This window comes from Danio rerio, chromosome 25, assembly GCF_052040795.2.
Source record: "Danio rerio strain M-AB ecotype USA chromosome 25, GRCz13ab, whole genome shotgun sequence".
Lineage (NCBI taxonomy): Eukaryota > Metazoa > Chordata > Actinopteri > Cypriniformes > Danionidae > Danio > Danio rerio.
The window spans coordinates 17,957,668-17,975,459 of NC_141045.1; the positions used below are offsets into that span (position 1 = coordinate 17,957,668).

The following is a 17,792-nucleotide window of genomic DNA, read 5'->3' on the forward strand; positions in this document are numbered from 1 at the left end:
TTACTTTGCTGGAAAAATAAGAAAATGTGTGCTCGGATGAGCCACGCGGGTACAGGAGAGCCTTTCGCCCACTCAAGGGGGCGACCTCTTGGAGAGTTCTTTTTCGGACGTTCTGCGCTGATTTTTAGGAGCAGATGGGTTTTAACTGTGGGCCACGTTACACCCCTTTCTGCATGCTCGACCAATGATTTCAGGGCAAAGTTTGAGCGCAAAACTTTCCTTTGTCTCTAGGCTGCTTATATGCAAATTGAGGGTCCTCCCGCAGCCTAAGGATGGTCTTTAATTCAGGGCATTAAAGAATGCATGTTGTACGAGTTATTATCATGCGCTTCGCATCTTGTGTTGTAAAATGTCAGGAGGAGTTTATCGGTACCAAACACTGCAGTTTTAAAAGGTACATCAACATAATTCCCACATCCTTACATTATTGATGCTTTAAAAAGGCCTAAAAGTACAAGGCATACAGGTTATATGAGGGATTATACATGTAAGAAAAGTCAGAGATGAAATACAAAGTTTACAAAACATAACATTTATTTTTGGGCTGATCCAGGATTTCTGAGTTCCTTTTCAGCGTTGAGAGCCTAGTGTGTGTGTGTGTGTGTGTGTGTGTGTGTGTGTGTGGAAGGAGGGAGGGAGACAGGAATGTCTTTGAAGTTCTAGTCACCCATCTATGGCTTACCTCTAGAGGTGTCACAGAGACACAAACTTTGTGGCACCAGAAGTCGTAAACTCACGCAGAGGAGACTCAGACCCCTTTATAAAATCAATACGTAGTTTTGTCTATGGACTGTACGCTACACTTGCACGCCACCGGACAAGCACTAGTCGCTTTTAGCACATGAGAGAGGGTTCTTTTGCGGTGCTCGTGTTTCAGGAGGTGTGGCTCTAGACGGCAGGGGAGGGACTGTGATTCAGAGATTTATGCTAAGCTGTTAGCAATGTGGAAGATCACCTACTGCACCTTTAAAGGTTAAAAGCAACATTATCAATGCCGTAAAAGGTCTCTAATGAAACTGAAAATAGTTTTATCAATCTTTCATCTGAAGATTTTAGTGCCTGAGCAACACTTCTGTGAAGATATAACCCAATTGTAACAACAACCTCTAACATCACACTAGCTTTGCGTGAAGCTAAAACAGTTAAAAAAACAGTACATTAAAGTTACCTGTCTACGAGAAATCCTTCAAACATGTTGTCATTATTTCTCCAGTATGCAAAGGTAACTATAATATTGATTCAAGTTTTTAAAAAGTTTTGATTTAGCAGGTTTTTACTGATCGCTCGTAAACACGCAGCAGTCTGCGGAGCTGTGTCAAAAGGCTACGTGGTTGTTCAAATCTGACAGACAGTTTGGCCTACTTATTGGAATTATGAGAGATGTCGGCCCGACTCCTTTTAATTGAATGAACATTTTTTAGTTTTATGCCTTACCCAAAATATAAAAATACATATAAATACATTTAGATCATTTACTTTAATCGATACAATTAGAATGTGAAGAGACGTTCAACCAGCACAACTAAAAATGCTTCTGAAGACAATCACCTACTGCACCTTCAACATTTAACTTGTAACATGTAACATCAACACACTAGATGTAGAATTACTAATTTTATGGTGGTTTGGTTTATCTATATTAGCCAGTCTCTTTTCATCTCAGCCAATAGTGAAAGTTTGGGTGTGGCTGCAATAACAGGCTGATTCCTGAGAGGGTTTAAACATACACTCACTGGCCACTTTTTTAGGTACACCTGTCCAAATGCTCAACACAAATTTCTAATCAGTCAATCACATGGCAGCAACTCAATGCATTTAGGCATGTAGACATGGTCAAGACCATCTGCTGCAGTTCAAACCAAGCATCAGAATGGGGAAGATAGGTGATTTAAGTGACTTTGAATGTGGCAGGGTTATTGGTGCCGGATGGGCTGATCTGAGTATTTCAGAAAATGCTGATTTACTGAGATTTTCATGCACAACCATCTTTAGGGTTTATAGACAATGGTCTGAAAAAGAGAAAAGATCCAGTGAGCAGCAATTCTGTGTTTTGTTGGTGCCTGCCAGAGATCAGAAGAGAATGGCCAGACTGGTTCCAGTTGAAAGAAAGGCAAAATTAACTCAAATAACCACTTGTTACAATCGGGGTATGCAGAAGAGCATCTCTGAATGCACAACACGTCAAACAATGCACTGAATAGAAGCAAGTGAAGTCACTGTGAGGGGTATGGCTAGGGGTGGGGTTAGGTAAGCCTATTAAAAAGCATTGGAGGCAGCTCAGACTGCACTGCACCAGGTCTGCATCCAGACCCCTCTCGCCATTCCTGAGACACACTGGGTGCCACTCTCCTAAAAACAGGAAACTGAGGCTCAGTTCACACAGGCTCACCAAAATTGGACAATAGAAGATTGGAAAAAGGTCACCAGATCTAATTTCAATAGTGCACTTTTGGGATGTTGTGGAACGGGAGATTTGCATTCTGGATGTGCAGCCGTTAAATTGCAGCAGCAAATGCAACTGCATGATGCCAAGATGGAAAAGGGATCAGTATGTGGCACACACACACACACACACACACACACACACACACACACACACACACATATATATATATATATATATATATATATATATATATATATATATATATATATATATATATATATATATATATATATATATATAAATATATATATATATGCCACTTACTGATCCCTTTTCCATCCTGGAACATGTTTGCTCTCATTGGGTTTTTCCAAGATGCAACATCACTGCACATCCTTAGGAATTCAAGATTCACATTCCCCCAAAAGATTAAATTCAATTCAATTCAGCTTTATTTGTATAGCGCTTTTACAATGTAGATTGTGTCAAAGCAGCTTCACATAAATGGTCATAGTAACTGGAACAGTGTAGTTCAGTTTTTAGTGTTTAAGTTCAGTTCAGTTCAGTTTAGCTCAGTTCAGTGTGATTGAATCATTACTGAGAGTTCAAACACTGAAGAGCAAAAGATTGGTTAACTTTTTGAGAATGTGCTGATTTGTATTTTACGCACATCCAATTAATTTATTACATGGCTCTCTGGAATACTGATATTCTTACTTGTCAGTCGAAGCATTCAAACAAAGACATATTGTTTCAAGATAACAACCACTGAAAATAGTAACACAGACTCATCTTGTTACTTCGAATCATCTTGACCCTCAGTCAGTACATTTACATCCATATACATACATCCACATTCATATGTATATGCTTCTCTGTTTTGCCATTGACTATTTGATTGTTATAGTCCTGACTATTTTGACTATTTGGTGCCATCTTGTCTCTGAATAATACGTAGGTTAGGGTATGCACTACTCAAAGCATTGATTAACTAATAAAGCTCAGTACTATATTTCGTGTCAAATTTTTACATTTTGTGGCAAGTAGCTGTGTAATAAGTGGGACAAGCTATTTGTCTTTCTGTACCAAATGCAATGTGGAAAACAGAACAGAAAAATTTAAATTCCAAAGCAATGATAGATTATAATCTTATGAATACATATTTAACATTGTTAAAATACATAGGCTGAGTGACTGATGTTGTTTTCAGTGACAGACAGTTCTGACTTTCATTTTCAAACTGTCTGCTAGTTATTTTATTTTCAAGCTCTGAGGTGAACTACAGTATCTACTGCTGCTTTCAGTAGTATGGCAATAAATGTAACATATAATGATATTCAAACTCACATTGATAGCATTTTAAACACATGAATAAAACACATAATTGGTACCAGAAGTAAAAATTGCCATAGTAAAATATGCTGTTGTTTTGCTGCGAAGAGGCAGAAAATAGAACCTGCTTCAAAATAGAAATTTTGCGTGTCACTGATGGTTAAGACAAAACTTATTTTAACATGGAACAGATACCTTTCATCGTGTTGCGTCCAATGTAGTTAGGATACAGCGTAAAACCCTTCAGGTTTATGCAACATGCTGATATTCCTGGCCAGTTTTTTTCTTCGATAACAGTAGGATGGATGCTATCCTTTTACAGAGCTGACAAAATATGGCTGTTGATTTACTTCCAGAAAGTAGGAGTTTCTTCTCAACAGGTAAGTTTTTTTGCCACATGCTAACTCCTTTAAATTCACCTATTGCTTTTATAAAATACCAAAACATCAAATCAAGTACATTTCAACCAATCGCAATTAATATCTGCAATGATCTCTTTTATGTTTTGTTTTGAGGATTATTTTACATTGATTCCCCTGACAATGTTTTTACTTGTGTGATAATTCCCTTTAAAGGTTTTTGATGACATGCTGAATTGTCCATTTTTGTCCTGTGCATGTTTGCAGAATGAGGGTATAGTATGAATCCACTCCTTGGCCGATCTCAAGACATCGGTTTGTTTTTCTATTTCTTATTGCATTTCCCTAAAGATAAATCCGAAAAAATGACATTAAGCTTCACTGACTATATCAACGATCAACTGAGCATATTTAGCACCGCAAAGCTAGGTAGCATGAAATATTCAATCGAAATAAATACAATAACGAAATGCACGAGAACCATACCTGAGTGAAGTCCCAGTAAATGTTCATTCCTTTCTCCTGTGCATTTTTACAGTTATGTAAAGCCGGTGTGCTTCCACTGCCAGGATCCGTTAGACAACGGTTAGAATTATAAGTGTGGGATTTAATGCCACCAATGTAGATTTCTCCATTTTGGTTGTAAAAACAATACTGTGAAAGAAGATGACATAAATAAGGCTTTGAGGATGTCGCTGCTTGTAACAAATATTTAGAATTACAGTGGGGGAAATAAGTATTTAACACTTATTCAGCAGACTTCAGCAGAGTGTAAAAATCTTGATGTTCTGTGGGTCTTTTTAATTTTTATTTTCCACTGAATTCAAGTCAGGCGATTGGCTGGGCCTTTCTACAGCTTGATTTCTTTCATTTTAGACCCAGGCAGGAAAGACTTCTGGCCCAGATTTGGCATGAAGTTGGCACAGCAGGCATTTATCCAGCACTGGCATACAGCATGTGGGCCAAACATGGCCCAGGTTTAGCAGAGGTGGCATCGTCTTTAAGGTGGCACACAAGACTTGGACCAGATGTTAAATGTAGTATTTGGCGCAGATGTTTAAAATATATATGTGGGCCTCATAATTTTGATTTATCTTGACCCACATTTGAATTATTTTTAAGTAAAGAAAAAGTTACTACCAATCAGGTCGCTTTGAGAAAATAGCATGCCGATAACGTGCCTAAAGCCCAGTGCTTCATGGGTTTATCAATTTAATTGCAGTCGTGACACACCAACACATCTGGACTAATTCTGGGTTATTAACTTGGCTGAGACTTGGCCCAGACATGATCAATGTTTGGCCTTTGTCTGGAAGCCAGACTTGGTCCAGTCATGTACTGTAATTCACTGCGGCATGTGGGTCAAACTAAGGGTGATTGTGTGGGCCAGAGCTGGGTCAGAGAATTTTCTCTATGTGTGGAGTTTCCTTTGTTGTTTTGCATCATTGTCTTGCTGAAATGTCCACCCTTGTTTCATCTTCATCATCCTGATAATGTAGATGTTGGACTGAAGCAGCTGATACTAATTTACAATGAAGGGCAGAGGGTTGCTGAAGAATACTGAGAGATTTCAGCTGCTGCCTGGGCTTTCACTGCCTTTCTACACCTCCCTTCCATCATGTGTTCAATACTTTTCCCCTGGGTCATTTAATCTTATTTCACATAACGTAATTTGTAAGTTAATTAATATTGTTTTCTTTGCATATAAGAATTTCTTTGGTTGTTACCAACATCTGGTAAAAAATTAAAGTCAACAGCACCCATAGAAATGTGTTTTCTGAGAAAAATAGTGATTTCCCCCAATGTACTCAAAATGTACAGTGATGAATGCTTGATCCTGATTGGCTGATGAACATTCTATTGAGTGCGATTTAAAAGTCATGTGAAGTGCACTGAAAAACAGCCAATAGTGATTCATTTTCATTAGAGCTCTGCCAGAGAGAGTCCATCAAATCAAAAGCATATTAGGGGGTGAGACAGATCAGATACATTTGATTGGTCAGAAGATTTGATGAGAAACTCAAGTATTATATCAAAACAATTGCTGATGCCTTTAGGCAGAAGTGACAAACTGCAAACTTTGGTTATTTATATCTTCTAAATGTAATATCTGTCACTGTTTTGGAGCACACTGGCTCATGTAGATATCCTTAAGACTAACATATTAATACTGACATCCAGGGGCACTGCTAAACATAAAGCTCTACTGGGGCACAGCACCCCCTCGAAAAAAAAAAAAAAAAAAAAAAAAATATATATATATATATATATATATATATATATATATATATATATATATATATATATATATATATATATATATATATATAATAACAGTACTATTGTATTATATAATTATTATTCTAAATAAATATCAAATTAATTCAAAATGTAACTGGAAAACAATCTAAAGACACAACTGGAGTGATGCTAAGATAATTTAGGAAATCTTTTGCATGAATATTAATTTCATTAAAATGAAATCATACAAAAAAAGATGTTTTATAGAATTATCTGTTGTGTGCTGTCTAAGACCCACTCAAGGCTGAGAATTAGGTTTATTAAGTTGAATCTCCGACTTCATCTCTCCTTTCTGCTTCATACCAAAAAAAAAATCTAACAGGGGCCATAAGATCACCATCATATTATTTAAACTTTGTTTTGTCGACCTGCAAAACTCACTGCGTGCCGACACCTCTGCAACAAAGACTGTTACGCCAGACTGTTACACCAGTTTCACAATGCATGAACGGCATGGCTATTTTTCGGCGTGCATGTTCACAACCGGACCGGGAGCAGAGCAGCGCGTCAGCGATAAGTAGGACAAGTTTTTTCTGCGCACATGCTCAGTTTGCTTTGTGATTAAACTACATTGCTTTCACCAGTGTTGGTCTGGTTGCACATAGAGAATAAAGTCTTGATTCTGGGATTACCACTCTTAATAAATACACTTGCATATAAAGTAAATCGTATCTCAAAGCATTTACTGGGGCACTGGTGATTTTTACTGGAGCAAGTGCCACAGTAAATGAAGTTTAGCGACGCCCCTGCTGACATCTAAAAAACATCATTGATTTCACAGGGACTTCAAGTATATCAAGGCATGTCTTGACCACATTACACTTCCATATTTCTATGCCCAATTATTTGAGTTTTTTTACAGCCTACAACTGCCAAACAAAATCAAATAAATAAATAAGACAGAAGACTTTGGATAAGATACAGTAAGTGCAAAAAAATACTACGCACAAAACAATTGACAAATGTCTTGAAATGCCACTTCTAAAGATGTGTGTTTTAGGTGTGTTAACCATAGTATAAGTGGAATAACTGACACCAGTGACAGCATTGCCTCTATTTTTTCAATTTAACAGCCGTAATCGATTATTCCTTACACACAGTAAAATATACATATACAGTATACCTGAGGCTCATAGTAATGACATCCGTAGAGAATAGGCACACTTCCAGGAACAGGTCCTTGATCAATGCAAAAGTTTTCAAGAATGTCATTCTTCAACTATTGTAAGGCAAAAACAGCAGCAATTCAATGGTAATTAGTTTAAATAACATCTTCTTTGATTGGAAATTGTGTATATCAGAAGATTTTTTTATGCTTACCGTGCCATAAGCCATTATGCCATCCCATCTGTCAAGCTGAGGATAGACATTTTCCAGATACCATTTGAAGGGCTTACATTTGAGTTTCTCACGTAACTGTTTTCTTTCAGTCACATTACCAATATCAATCCCATGATCCTTTAGGAAACAGTTGTTTTATTAACCAGAATACAAATCTAATTATTAGTAACATGACTGTAAATTTAACGAATCTCAAAGCAATGTTTACTGTTACCTTCAGAGGCAGATTCCAGGCAATATTCACATTGGATTTATATTCATCCATCCAGATTTCAGCCACTCTCAATGCGTTTCGGATCATGGGTTTGCTGAGATCTGGTGAATAAGGCTTATGTGCTCTTTCAATGTGCGCAATCTTTGAACACGGCACCACTTCAACACTCCCACCACAGAGCCAGACCTGATTAAGTTATTAAATATAGAATATCAATTTAATCCAATCACTTTTTATACACATTTCTGGCACCACAATGTATAGTAATGACTTACACGTATTCCCAGTTCTACATTTTCACCACCATAAATTGTCATTCCATCATCCAGTGCTCCAATTTCTCCCAGGAACTGACGATCAGCGACAAGGATACCCATGACTGAGGGACTCCTAAAAATTTAAGATAAAAACCAGTAAGTTTTATTCAACCAATTATTCTTCTGCATGGTTTAACTACTGATTAATTAAAAAACTGATTTATTTAGGAACAAAATAAGCAACCAAGTAAAAAAAGCATTTCACAAGCATTCAAAATGCACTACAGAAAGTGAAACTGCTCTAAAAAGTGGCACCACTTACTTCCCTGGTTCTGATGGGTCATTCAGTTTGTACCATTCTGGCCGAAAGGACTCGTACATGCACCAAAGGCTCCAGTCAAAAGCATGAGCAGCAGGATTATAGTTAATAACCTCCAGTGTGTCAAAGAGCACTTTGTCGAACACTGGTGACAATACAGTTGTTCTGTTTGCTTTAATTCGTGCAAGTAGTGGCTCTGCCCTACAACAACAAAACAGTCAACTGAAAACTTTGCAGAAACAGTAAAGGCCCGGTATACTTCAAACAATGTTCCTTTTTATTCTTCGTTTGAGGGCAAAAAGAAGTTCAGAAACATTTTTTACATTGTTTTCTATCAATGTTTAGAAATTTAAAAGATGTTAAGTGACACAGTGGCTCTTCTTGTCCAGTGTGTGACCCCCACCGAGTCTTTAAAAATCTCTCTGAGAGAAATCATACAGGCGTGGATACATCTGTACCAGCTCTGATACTCGAACATCAAGTATATTCATGTTGCCAACTTGTTGATGTTGTGTTAGATGTTGTTTGACCCTAGAGTGTTGTAGACCCTCTCACAGAGTGTTTACTTTGGTTGAGCTGTTTCAAACTGCTGAAACAAACTCGAAACAAATGTAATTTTGGCTGGATTGTTTTTTCAAAATTACATCATTTTAGTTTGTTCTGCGTTTTCGTTTGATGTTTACCAGGGTCTTAGGACAGTTGTATTACTAAGACTGTAGTATGATTTACCATTCCTTATGAACTTCAATGTGGGCATCCAGAATGGCGACCACTTGACCTGTGGCAGCTTCCCAACCTGACATTCTTGCCTTGGCCAGACCCATCTGCCTTTTGTGTCGCACTTTCTTGATTAATCCAGGTTTAGCTTTGTTAATTAGATCAATATATTTGTTTAAAGGCAATTGCAGGTCCTCTGTAAAGAAGTGATTACAATAAGTTTAACTTTTGAAACTCAGATTCATACATAACACACAAACAACTATTTAAAGAAAACCTAAAAATGATTGCAAATATATGATCTGAAAATCCATTGTCTTAATTGTACTGCTTGAATAAATGAAATATAGCAAACAATTTGAGTAAAACTCACCATTAGAGCTGTTGTCGTCTACCAGGACGATCTCCTTTAGCAGATGAGCAGGAGTTTTGTCAATGATGCTGTGAACGGCTCTTTTAATGACTGACAGAGCCTCATTCAGATAAATCAGAATCACACTAATGGTTGGCAAGTCCTTAGGATAGATCTTCAGAGCACATCTGTAATCATAAGACAGATAAGCATGTCAATGAATTTCAATGTACACTTCAGTTTTAAAAGTAAAAAAAAAGTTTTATTTAATCCTTGTGGATTGTTAAAGTTTACTAATGATGATCAACAGTAAATAAAACATTTTAATTCGTCACAGAAGGGAAAACCACCGACAATCTAGAATGCATGATTTTATGGTGTCATGACTTAGCAATATAAAATTGTCATTATAATGGAAGTCAATAGAGCAAAAATAGCCACGAATTTATTGGGGGAAAAAAAGAGTAGTAAATTTGCCCAGAGTGTATCCGAATGTTATAACGTATGGAATACTGTTTCCGGGTCTAAGCCGCTACTCGTTTAAACTGAGAAAATATTCATTTATGACCATTTTTAAGTCATATCACACATTAAAGGGAATTTTATATATAAAATCATGGTTTACACAACAGTCTTTGGACCAATATTTTTAACAATTTATAAAAGGTTAATCACTTTCTGGCCATTGGATATTAGGCATGGATATATATATATATATATATATATATATATATATATATATATATATATATATATATTGCAATCGTGATTTTCAAAAGGATTACAACGATTTTGTATTTATCATACAGTGCGTTTTCCAAAACAATCGTTAGCCAACTAAGGTTGCAAGTTCCGTCATTACAAACATAACTTATTGACTTAGTGTTTCCCAAATTCGACACTCTAACAAACATTCGCAGACTGCGTTGCAAACTTGAGCACTCGCAACTACAGCTCTGGAGCTGTAGTTAGAAACATAGTTCCTGGCTGTGTTCTATTCCCGCTTATCCCCCCATGCCCTTTTCATTTAGAACATTCTAGAATTCAAAGTTGGAATTATTAAAAATAAAAAAGCATTAAAGTAAAGTCCTCTCTCTTGTAGGTATAATTTGCTTTTAAAGAATTTTTACAGTTCAGCTTTAGCGATCTTCTTGTTTACAATTGTGATCCCTTCGCAGTACACTTTGAAAACATTGATGTCATTTTGAACAAAGCGTCAAGGGAAAGCTATAGGTGACCTAATATTTAAAAGCGGAATTTATGTTACGCCTCCAAAGCTTGTAAAAACAAAAAGCATATGTTAATTCTTTTCATTTAAAGTAGGTTATTTATTAAGTATCTGTACTGTCTGTAAATGACATGGGGCTGCTGGTTAGAATTTTCTGCAGTGGATTACAAGTGTCAAATTATAAAAGTAGACTTTAAAAAAAAAACCAATATCATGCTTGATAATAATAATAATAATCATCATCCTCATCATTAATATTATTAATATTTCTGTTAAAGTATATATATATATATATATATATATATATATATATATATATATATATATATATATATATATATATATATATATATATTTTCATTTCTAATACATAATAAATGTTAAATTTCATTTTATAATAAATAGCCTTTATTTATTCATGATTTATATATGATATTAGAATACGTGTTAGCTTTTATAAGTGATTTTATGTTTTAGAATAGGATATGTCATATTCTTAATAATATTTGTAAAGAAAACACAGGCCCTGTACTGTATGTGCCATTTACATATATTTCAAATAATGTAGAAAGCGAGTGCATGTTTTTAACAAATCTAATATTGGATTTTATTTTAAATGCATGTGCGTGTAGAACAATATCATTTGCACAAAGAAATAATAGGGTTCTTCTCTTAAGAAGTTGTTTCTCCGTCCTGTTTAGAGCGTCATTATGGACATTTATATAACTAACGTAGTTCAAGCGATGGATTTGCGACAGAGAAACTATGCGTTTTGGGAACACTCGTCACTACATCGTTCTTTTCCCAACTGATGCATCGTACTATGATAGTTCAGCCGCAAATTACGTCGTTGTTTGGGAAATGCACCCCAGTTTTATAAAGCGCTTGGACACGGAAGCCACTTTGTGTGGCATCACACTTAACAAGCAGATTGTTTTTTTTTTTTTTTTTTTCAAAGCATTTTATGAAAATGTGTGTCAAAATAAGATTCGTCACCAAAAACCATTCCATTTGCTGAAACACAGAGAATGTTGTGTCTAAATTAAGACTCAAAATCACCCAAGAGCACATGTAAACATCCCCAGCAGCACACATGGGTTAACATGGATGATGAAATGGATAGTGCACCCAAAAACATTGTGCAGAAATGTCACTGTGTGACAAGACCAATTGCTTTCCTTCATAAAACCTCAATGTAGCGATTGGAGTCAGGTATTCATTTTCTGCAGCCTTTAAAAAAATAGCCATATCGTTGACTTTTACAATATAGACACCTTTTATATATCACCATAAACAGTATGATATGTTATAATAAATAAATAACACACAGACAGAAGTTAACAATATTCATAAACACAGGAAAAGTACCAAATCTGCAAATCATCAAAGCATTTTGAAGGATCATGTGACTTGAGTATTGATGTGAAACTAATATCCAAAGAAGATATTAATCCAAAACAGTTACCTGGGGTCTCGAGTATCAGGGATTGTTCTGTTCAAGGGTAATCTGTTACTGAGGAAAACATTGTATCCAAACTCCTGAAACAGTTTCTCTGCTTCCATCTGTTCCTCCTCTGTCAGTTCAGCTCCCCATGAACTGAAGAGCGGTGAATTCGGATACAACTTCTTCACCTCAGTTTTCTTTGTAATTTTCTGTCCCACAGGAGCCTCTTTGACTTTTTGACTTCTGACCTCTAGAGCTGAACCAGGAACAGTATATAACCATTTACTTAAACTTTCAGCCATTAATTTTGTTTTCAGAATGTATGTAAAGTGCACAAACTCACCTAAATGATGAACTTGATCTTCTATTCTCTTCAGTCTTTGAAGAACATCCAGATCTTCTGCCCTTTGTAACCTGTTGCCTTTACTCTGTTCAGGTCTGATAAAAAACATGTACACGAGACTATACAATATGCAACCAATAACTAACACGCCAACTCTTGTAGCAATTTTCATTTTCAAAACATCTGTGGTTGTGATAATTAAGTATAAACCCTTAGCTAAAGGTATATGAATGCCTGCTCATAAAGTTATACCAACAAGCGTGTTCACTTTATCTCTGAGATACGGGAGTGGTTAAAGCAATTGCTGATTAAAGTCAAAGTCGCATAAAGTCAAAGTTCCTGCAGTAAACGTTTAAGTTAATGTCGAACTTAAAGGGATAGTTCAGACCAAAAATGAAAATGTACTTACTATTTACTCACCTTTAAGTGGTTCCAAATCTTTTCAGGATTTTTCTTAAATATGTTTATTTAATATATATTATGAAAATATACTATAGTAATTTATAGTAAATACAGTAAAGTATTTAAACCATTCTATAGTAACATACTTGAGTGAATCATTTGTGGTAATTCTGTTTGCCATGCTAATAGGCAACAACATCTATAGTAATATAAACAACAAAATACTCTGCAATCATCAATCATTTCGACAACTACACTTTTAACCCTTACTGTAGATTATGCAGTAAATAACCGTAAAATAGCCAGTGTTTTGCTGTAATAACAGGAAACAGTATTTGACTATAAAATGAGCAGGATTTGTATGAAATTGTGTAGTGCAAAGAATAAGTGACAGTAATTTACTTTATGTAGCCATTACAGGTAACTGTGAAATGGTAAATTACTGTTCAACCATTACTGTCTCATCTACTCTGATGCTTTATAGTGCTATATATATATATATATATATATATATATATATATATATATATATATATATATATATATATATATATATATATATATATATATATATATATAAAATATATTGCATTTATCTTAATGCAAAAAACAATGCTTTAGACATTGACACACACATACACAGGATGTCTGTCTTATTTTAAACACAAAATCTTGAAAATTGTGTTTTCAGAATATGTTGGTCCTTTAAGGGAGCCAGGTGTTTGATTACTTTAAATACTCCCTTCTGTGTTTAACATTTTAGACGCAGAGTCTGATGTTTTAATCCACAAATACAGTAAGTAAAATGTGTTCAAATGTTTTTGAGGGTTTGCAAGTCTGTGTAATAAGGTATATTGTTGTTGTCTTGAGTCCTTGAAGGCTACATTGTTAGATAGTTAGCCTCTCCTCATATAACTTCTTACATTACTTTTATTTAAGTATATCTATTCATTGGATATTGCCTATTTCCATAATGTACAGTCTTTTTGGCAAATAAGCAGATTTTTTTACACATAAATCTCCTGTTAGGTATAACCTACACAGGAATCATCACAGGGATTTGCAAACCTCTACTCTTAGGTCCCAGGTTGTGACTTTGTTGCTAAGTATTTTTCAGAGCTGTGTTTCTAACTGTGAATTCATAAGGACAATAGAAATGTTTGTTTTCTTGAACATTTTAAGTAAATAATCTGACTTTTTTTTGTTGCCGACTTTATTATTGTTTTATTTTTAGTTTTTACAATTATTTTACACTTTTTATTGAGAATTGTTTTGAGCCTGTTTTTTGACAAACCTGTTTCTAACCATATCTAGAATAAGTATGTGTGTGTGTGTTTTTTTGTTTGATATGCTAAACTTAAAAAAAAAAAAAAACTTAATGAAGTATCACTTTTGGTCCTTTTTTGTTTTTAACCTGACACTATTTTAACCTTGTGAACCAGGAGTCAAGTAATGCCACATTAAAGCTTATTCAAAGGTAAGTATTATACTATAAATGAACAACATACATTTCAAAGTAAAAAAAAAACAACTCTCTCTTAAACAGCACTTCCATATTTTTTTTGCAGAGGCTCAATGAAGTTGACTGGAAAACATCAATTGAAGTAAGTAAAAGTGGTATTTCTAGAATAAAGTGTTTCTTAAATAAATTCATAAATCAGGTAATTTGTTTAGTTTTTTTTATTGCTACAGGTTTGGAACAACATGGGGATCAGTGCTGAATGATTTTTTATTTTTTGCTTTGGATGAAGTTTGTTAATTAATTTATATTGTTTTTCTTTTATTGGATATGTGATTGTGATAAATGTTGGTGGTTGCTTAAATGTTGTCAAACTCAGTTCCAATTCCAGCCGAGTTTAGTTCCCACCCTGCTTCAACATTACATGTAGACTTCTAATAAGCCTCAATTAGTTTGATCAGGTTTAATTAGAGTTAACGCTAAACTGTGCAGACCTGTGGCCCTCTGTTATAGGTTAGATGAGATTTAAATGTTTGACACCTGTGCTACTGTATATACACTGCATGTGTTGTTAGTTAATTGAACCTTTTTGTTTCATTGTAAATAGAAAATGTATTGATACCTGCTGATTTCATTAATGCTGTTATACATTTTCTGTTGTGTATTTGTTTGCTGCCAAAACAATAAAATACATTTGTCTGAAGAATCTATATGCTTTCTAATTTAATAACACTTAAGAATACTGATTAATTTTAGTAACTGTACAATAACTTAATATGACATACCATTATTGTGTATGCGGTATAATGATGTTATTTGTAACACTACAGTACAGTAAGTACTTATCTGCAGTTTCCAGTTAGTAATTAACTGACAAGACTGTTGCCAGTTACTCACTGTGACCAAACCATTACAGTGAGTAGCTGGCAACAGTGTTGCCAGTATTGCACTGTAAAAAGCCTGGTAAAGTCTAACAGTGTAGGGTATATTATACCTGCAATACACTACAGTGAAAACTGCAGTAAAACTAAGTATACTACAGTATTTATTACAGTTTATCAGTTTAATATAGTACAATTTGCGGCAGAATTCATTGACAACGTGTTGTAAATCCTATAATATAAAGCGTATAATACAGTTTATGGTTCACCAACACTATTGCTACAATGTACCATAGTATTTTTTCATGTGGGTGTACATGCTGCTTTCATGTTTGTATTAATCGAATTTGTGTATACACTTGGCCTGATAACATACGCCATATCTGCTAAACTTTTTTAGTGAATGAATGATGCTCTCTCTCTCTCTACCTGTTACTTGGTCTTGTAAAACACTTGCTTCCGGCGCCTGCTGGTGAGATAGAGTAAAAGCAGATGAACACTATGCACCAGTACTCTATTATATTTTTGCAATGTTGAATGTTCTATCAAATTTGAAACAAGCCGAATTTAAAATAATGGTTTTATTCAACCATGTAGTATACACAGAAGAACACTTCCTCCTCGCTTTTAAAAAATAATAAATACCTCAGTATTCAAGTATTCCCACACACAAATATACTTTACTATACTGTAAGATTTACTATAATAAACTTTAGTATACTGTAGTATATATGAGCGAGTGTGATATTGCGTTTAGACAACAGTTCAACGTCATAAAGGTTGTTTTAAAGGTTATGAGATCTAAAATGCCCCTGAACACTCACACATTTCCTTAGTAATTTCGTTATTATACTAGAGTTAAGTGTAGTACAAACACCACAACAAATGACCAAATTGTTGCAATTCACTATGGCATATTTACCAGAGTAAAGTTCAAAACACTACTCTAATTATTTACCATGGGAATTTTATCTACACATTCCATAGTTGTTTAATCTAAAATACTATGGTATTTTAAAATATAGGTCATACTGTCACCTCTTGGTTAAAGGTTCAGGACACACTGGAGAACTTTTTTTTTTATATTAACAGATTTGTGTGTGTTGAGCATCAGTTAAGACAATGTTAGCACCTGTCAGCTTTAATTGTGGGGAAAACTGGATAATTTTGAGCTTTGTCAGCTAATTTCAGCTTCCGGGTTTTAAATGATTTTTGGGGCGGGATCAAAATCTGCGACGTAGCGCAGAACTGCAAGTGCAATGATGAAGCGTCGGTTTCTCATTATTATTCATAGCGGAGTTTTCTTATCCTATGAGAAGAGCCGGCTGCTTAATTATTCATGAGACCTGCCAGACACGGACCCACGGCACACAGTATTTAGCCGTTCATGAAGGCTCATATGCCTTTTTTTCCATGATCCACGGGGTTTGTTGCATGTTTTTCCCCGCGATCTTGTCAGGGCAGATCATACAGCAAAGCTGTGTGTGTGCTGCTAGCATTTTTGTCGGGAGAGCAGCACGAGAATTAGAGAATAGCAGACGCTGTCTTTTAGCAGAAGTTCGTTCACATTCAGACACATCACTGTGCTGCTGTGTTTGCCTAAATCCTCCAGATTACCAGCAAGGCTAATGGTTAAAATAGACAGGTCAGGAGAGCTGCTGCACTGAGTCTGCTGGATTTGGGAATTGAGGGAGAAGTCCTCATTTATAGGGTTTACATGAACACACTTATCTTTATAATGATATAAATTGTGGTTATGTGGATATGAAATTACGAATAAAAAATGTAGCAGGGCATTAAATCACTGTTCATTTCTTCGCATTTTAACTTTGTAAACTATAAACTCATGCGTCTCCTCACGGTTTGTCTCATTTTGTGAGCTAACTGACAACAACAGTTGATCGCTCACGTTCTCCCCTGCTGGCTACGCCCACTCCTGCCTGATGCTCGCGGAGCTCCACGCCCATTAATCATGCATCTTTTGAAAAAATTCTGAAGTAGACTTTAACCGAAAGTGGGGGGTGTCATGGCCCTTTAAACAACAAAACACATTTATGCTTAAACTCCTCCAGCTTAAGTTAATTTTCTGAGAACAGCGTGATAACCAGCCTGAAAAAATTCTACAGTCATTTATAGAAAACACTATGGTGTTTTTCAACCATACTATAGCAAAATAACATAATTTATTTGTTGCCAATTCTATAGTTAGCATGGTAATACAACAACTATATTAGTTAGGTTTTTTCAAGCTATCAATATTATATTACTATACAGATTTACTGCAGTAAAAAATAAGGTATGCTGCAGCATTTAATACAGTTTATCTGTAGCATTTATTAGAAAATGTTGTAAATACTATAATATCCACAGTATAAATGCACTTAATTGTAGTATAAACTGTAAATTAATATAGTGTATTTCATATAGGATATATCTTGCAATTATTTGCCAGATATT

At 35.1% G+C, this 17,792-nt stretch overlaps 1 protein-coding gene across 1 annotated transcript; it reads right to left on the reverse strand.

The window, feature by feature from the left end:
- Nucleotides 1–2,815: 2,815 nt before the first annotated feature.
- galnt8a.1 (polypeptide N-acetylgalactosaminyltransferase 8a, tandem duplicate 1) lies at nt 2,816–12,915 on the reverse strand. The gene is made up of 11 exons (XM_087312047.1): nt 12,594–12,915; nt 12,272–12,506; nt 9,600–9,766; nt 9,239–9,422; nt 8,513–8,710; nt 8,209–8,323; nt 7,934–8,119; nt 7,699–7,836; nt 7,502–7,597; nt 4,564–4,731; nt 2,816–4,422 (listed from the first exon to the last, which is right to left on the reverse strand). Exons 1-11 carry the CDS (start codon nt 12,763–12,765, stop codon nt 4,288–4,290), a joined length of 1,794 nt encoding a protein of 597 aa, XP_087168173.1. The 5' UTR covers nt 12,766–12,915; the 3' UTR covers nt 2,816–4,287.
- Nucleotides 12,916–17,792: the final 4,877 nt, after the last annotated feature.

Excerpts from the sequence above, each read along its gene's own strand:
- galnt8a.1 (XM_087312047.1), bottom strand. The coding sequence starts at position 12,765 with ATGAAAATTGCTACAAGAGTTGGCGTGTTAGTTATTGGTTGCATATTG. Across the intron at positions 7,837-7,933 it reads CCTGGAATCTGCCTCTGAAG|GATCATGGGATTGATATTGG; the intron begins GTAACAGTAAAC and ends TGTTTCCTAAAG. Across the intron at positions 4,423-4,563 it reads TTTACTGGGACTTCACTCAG|GGAAATGCAATAAGAAATAG; the intron begins GTATGGTTCTCG and ends ATTTATCTTTAG.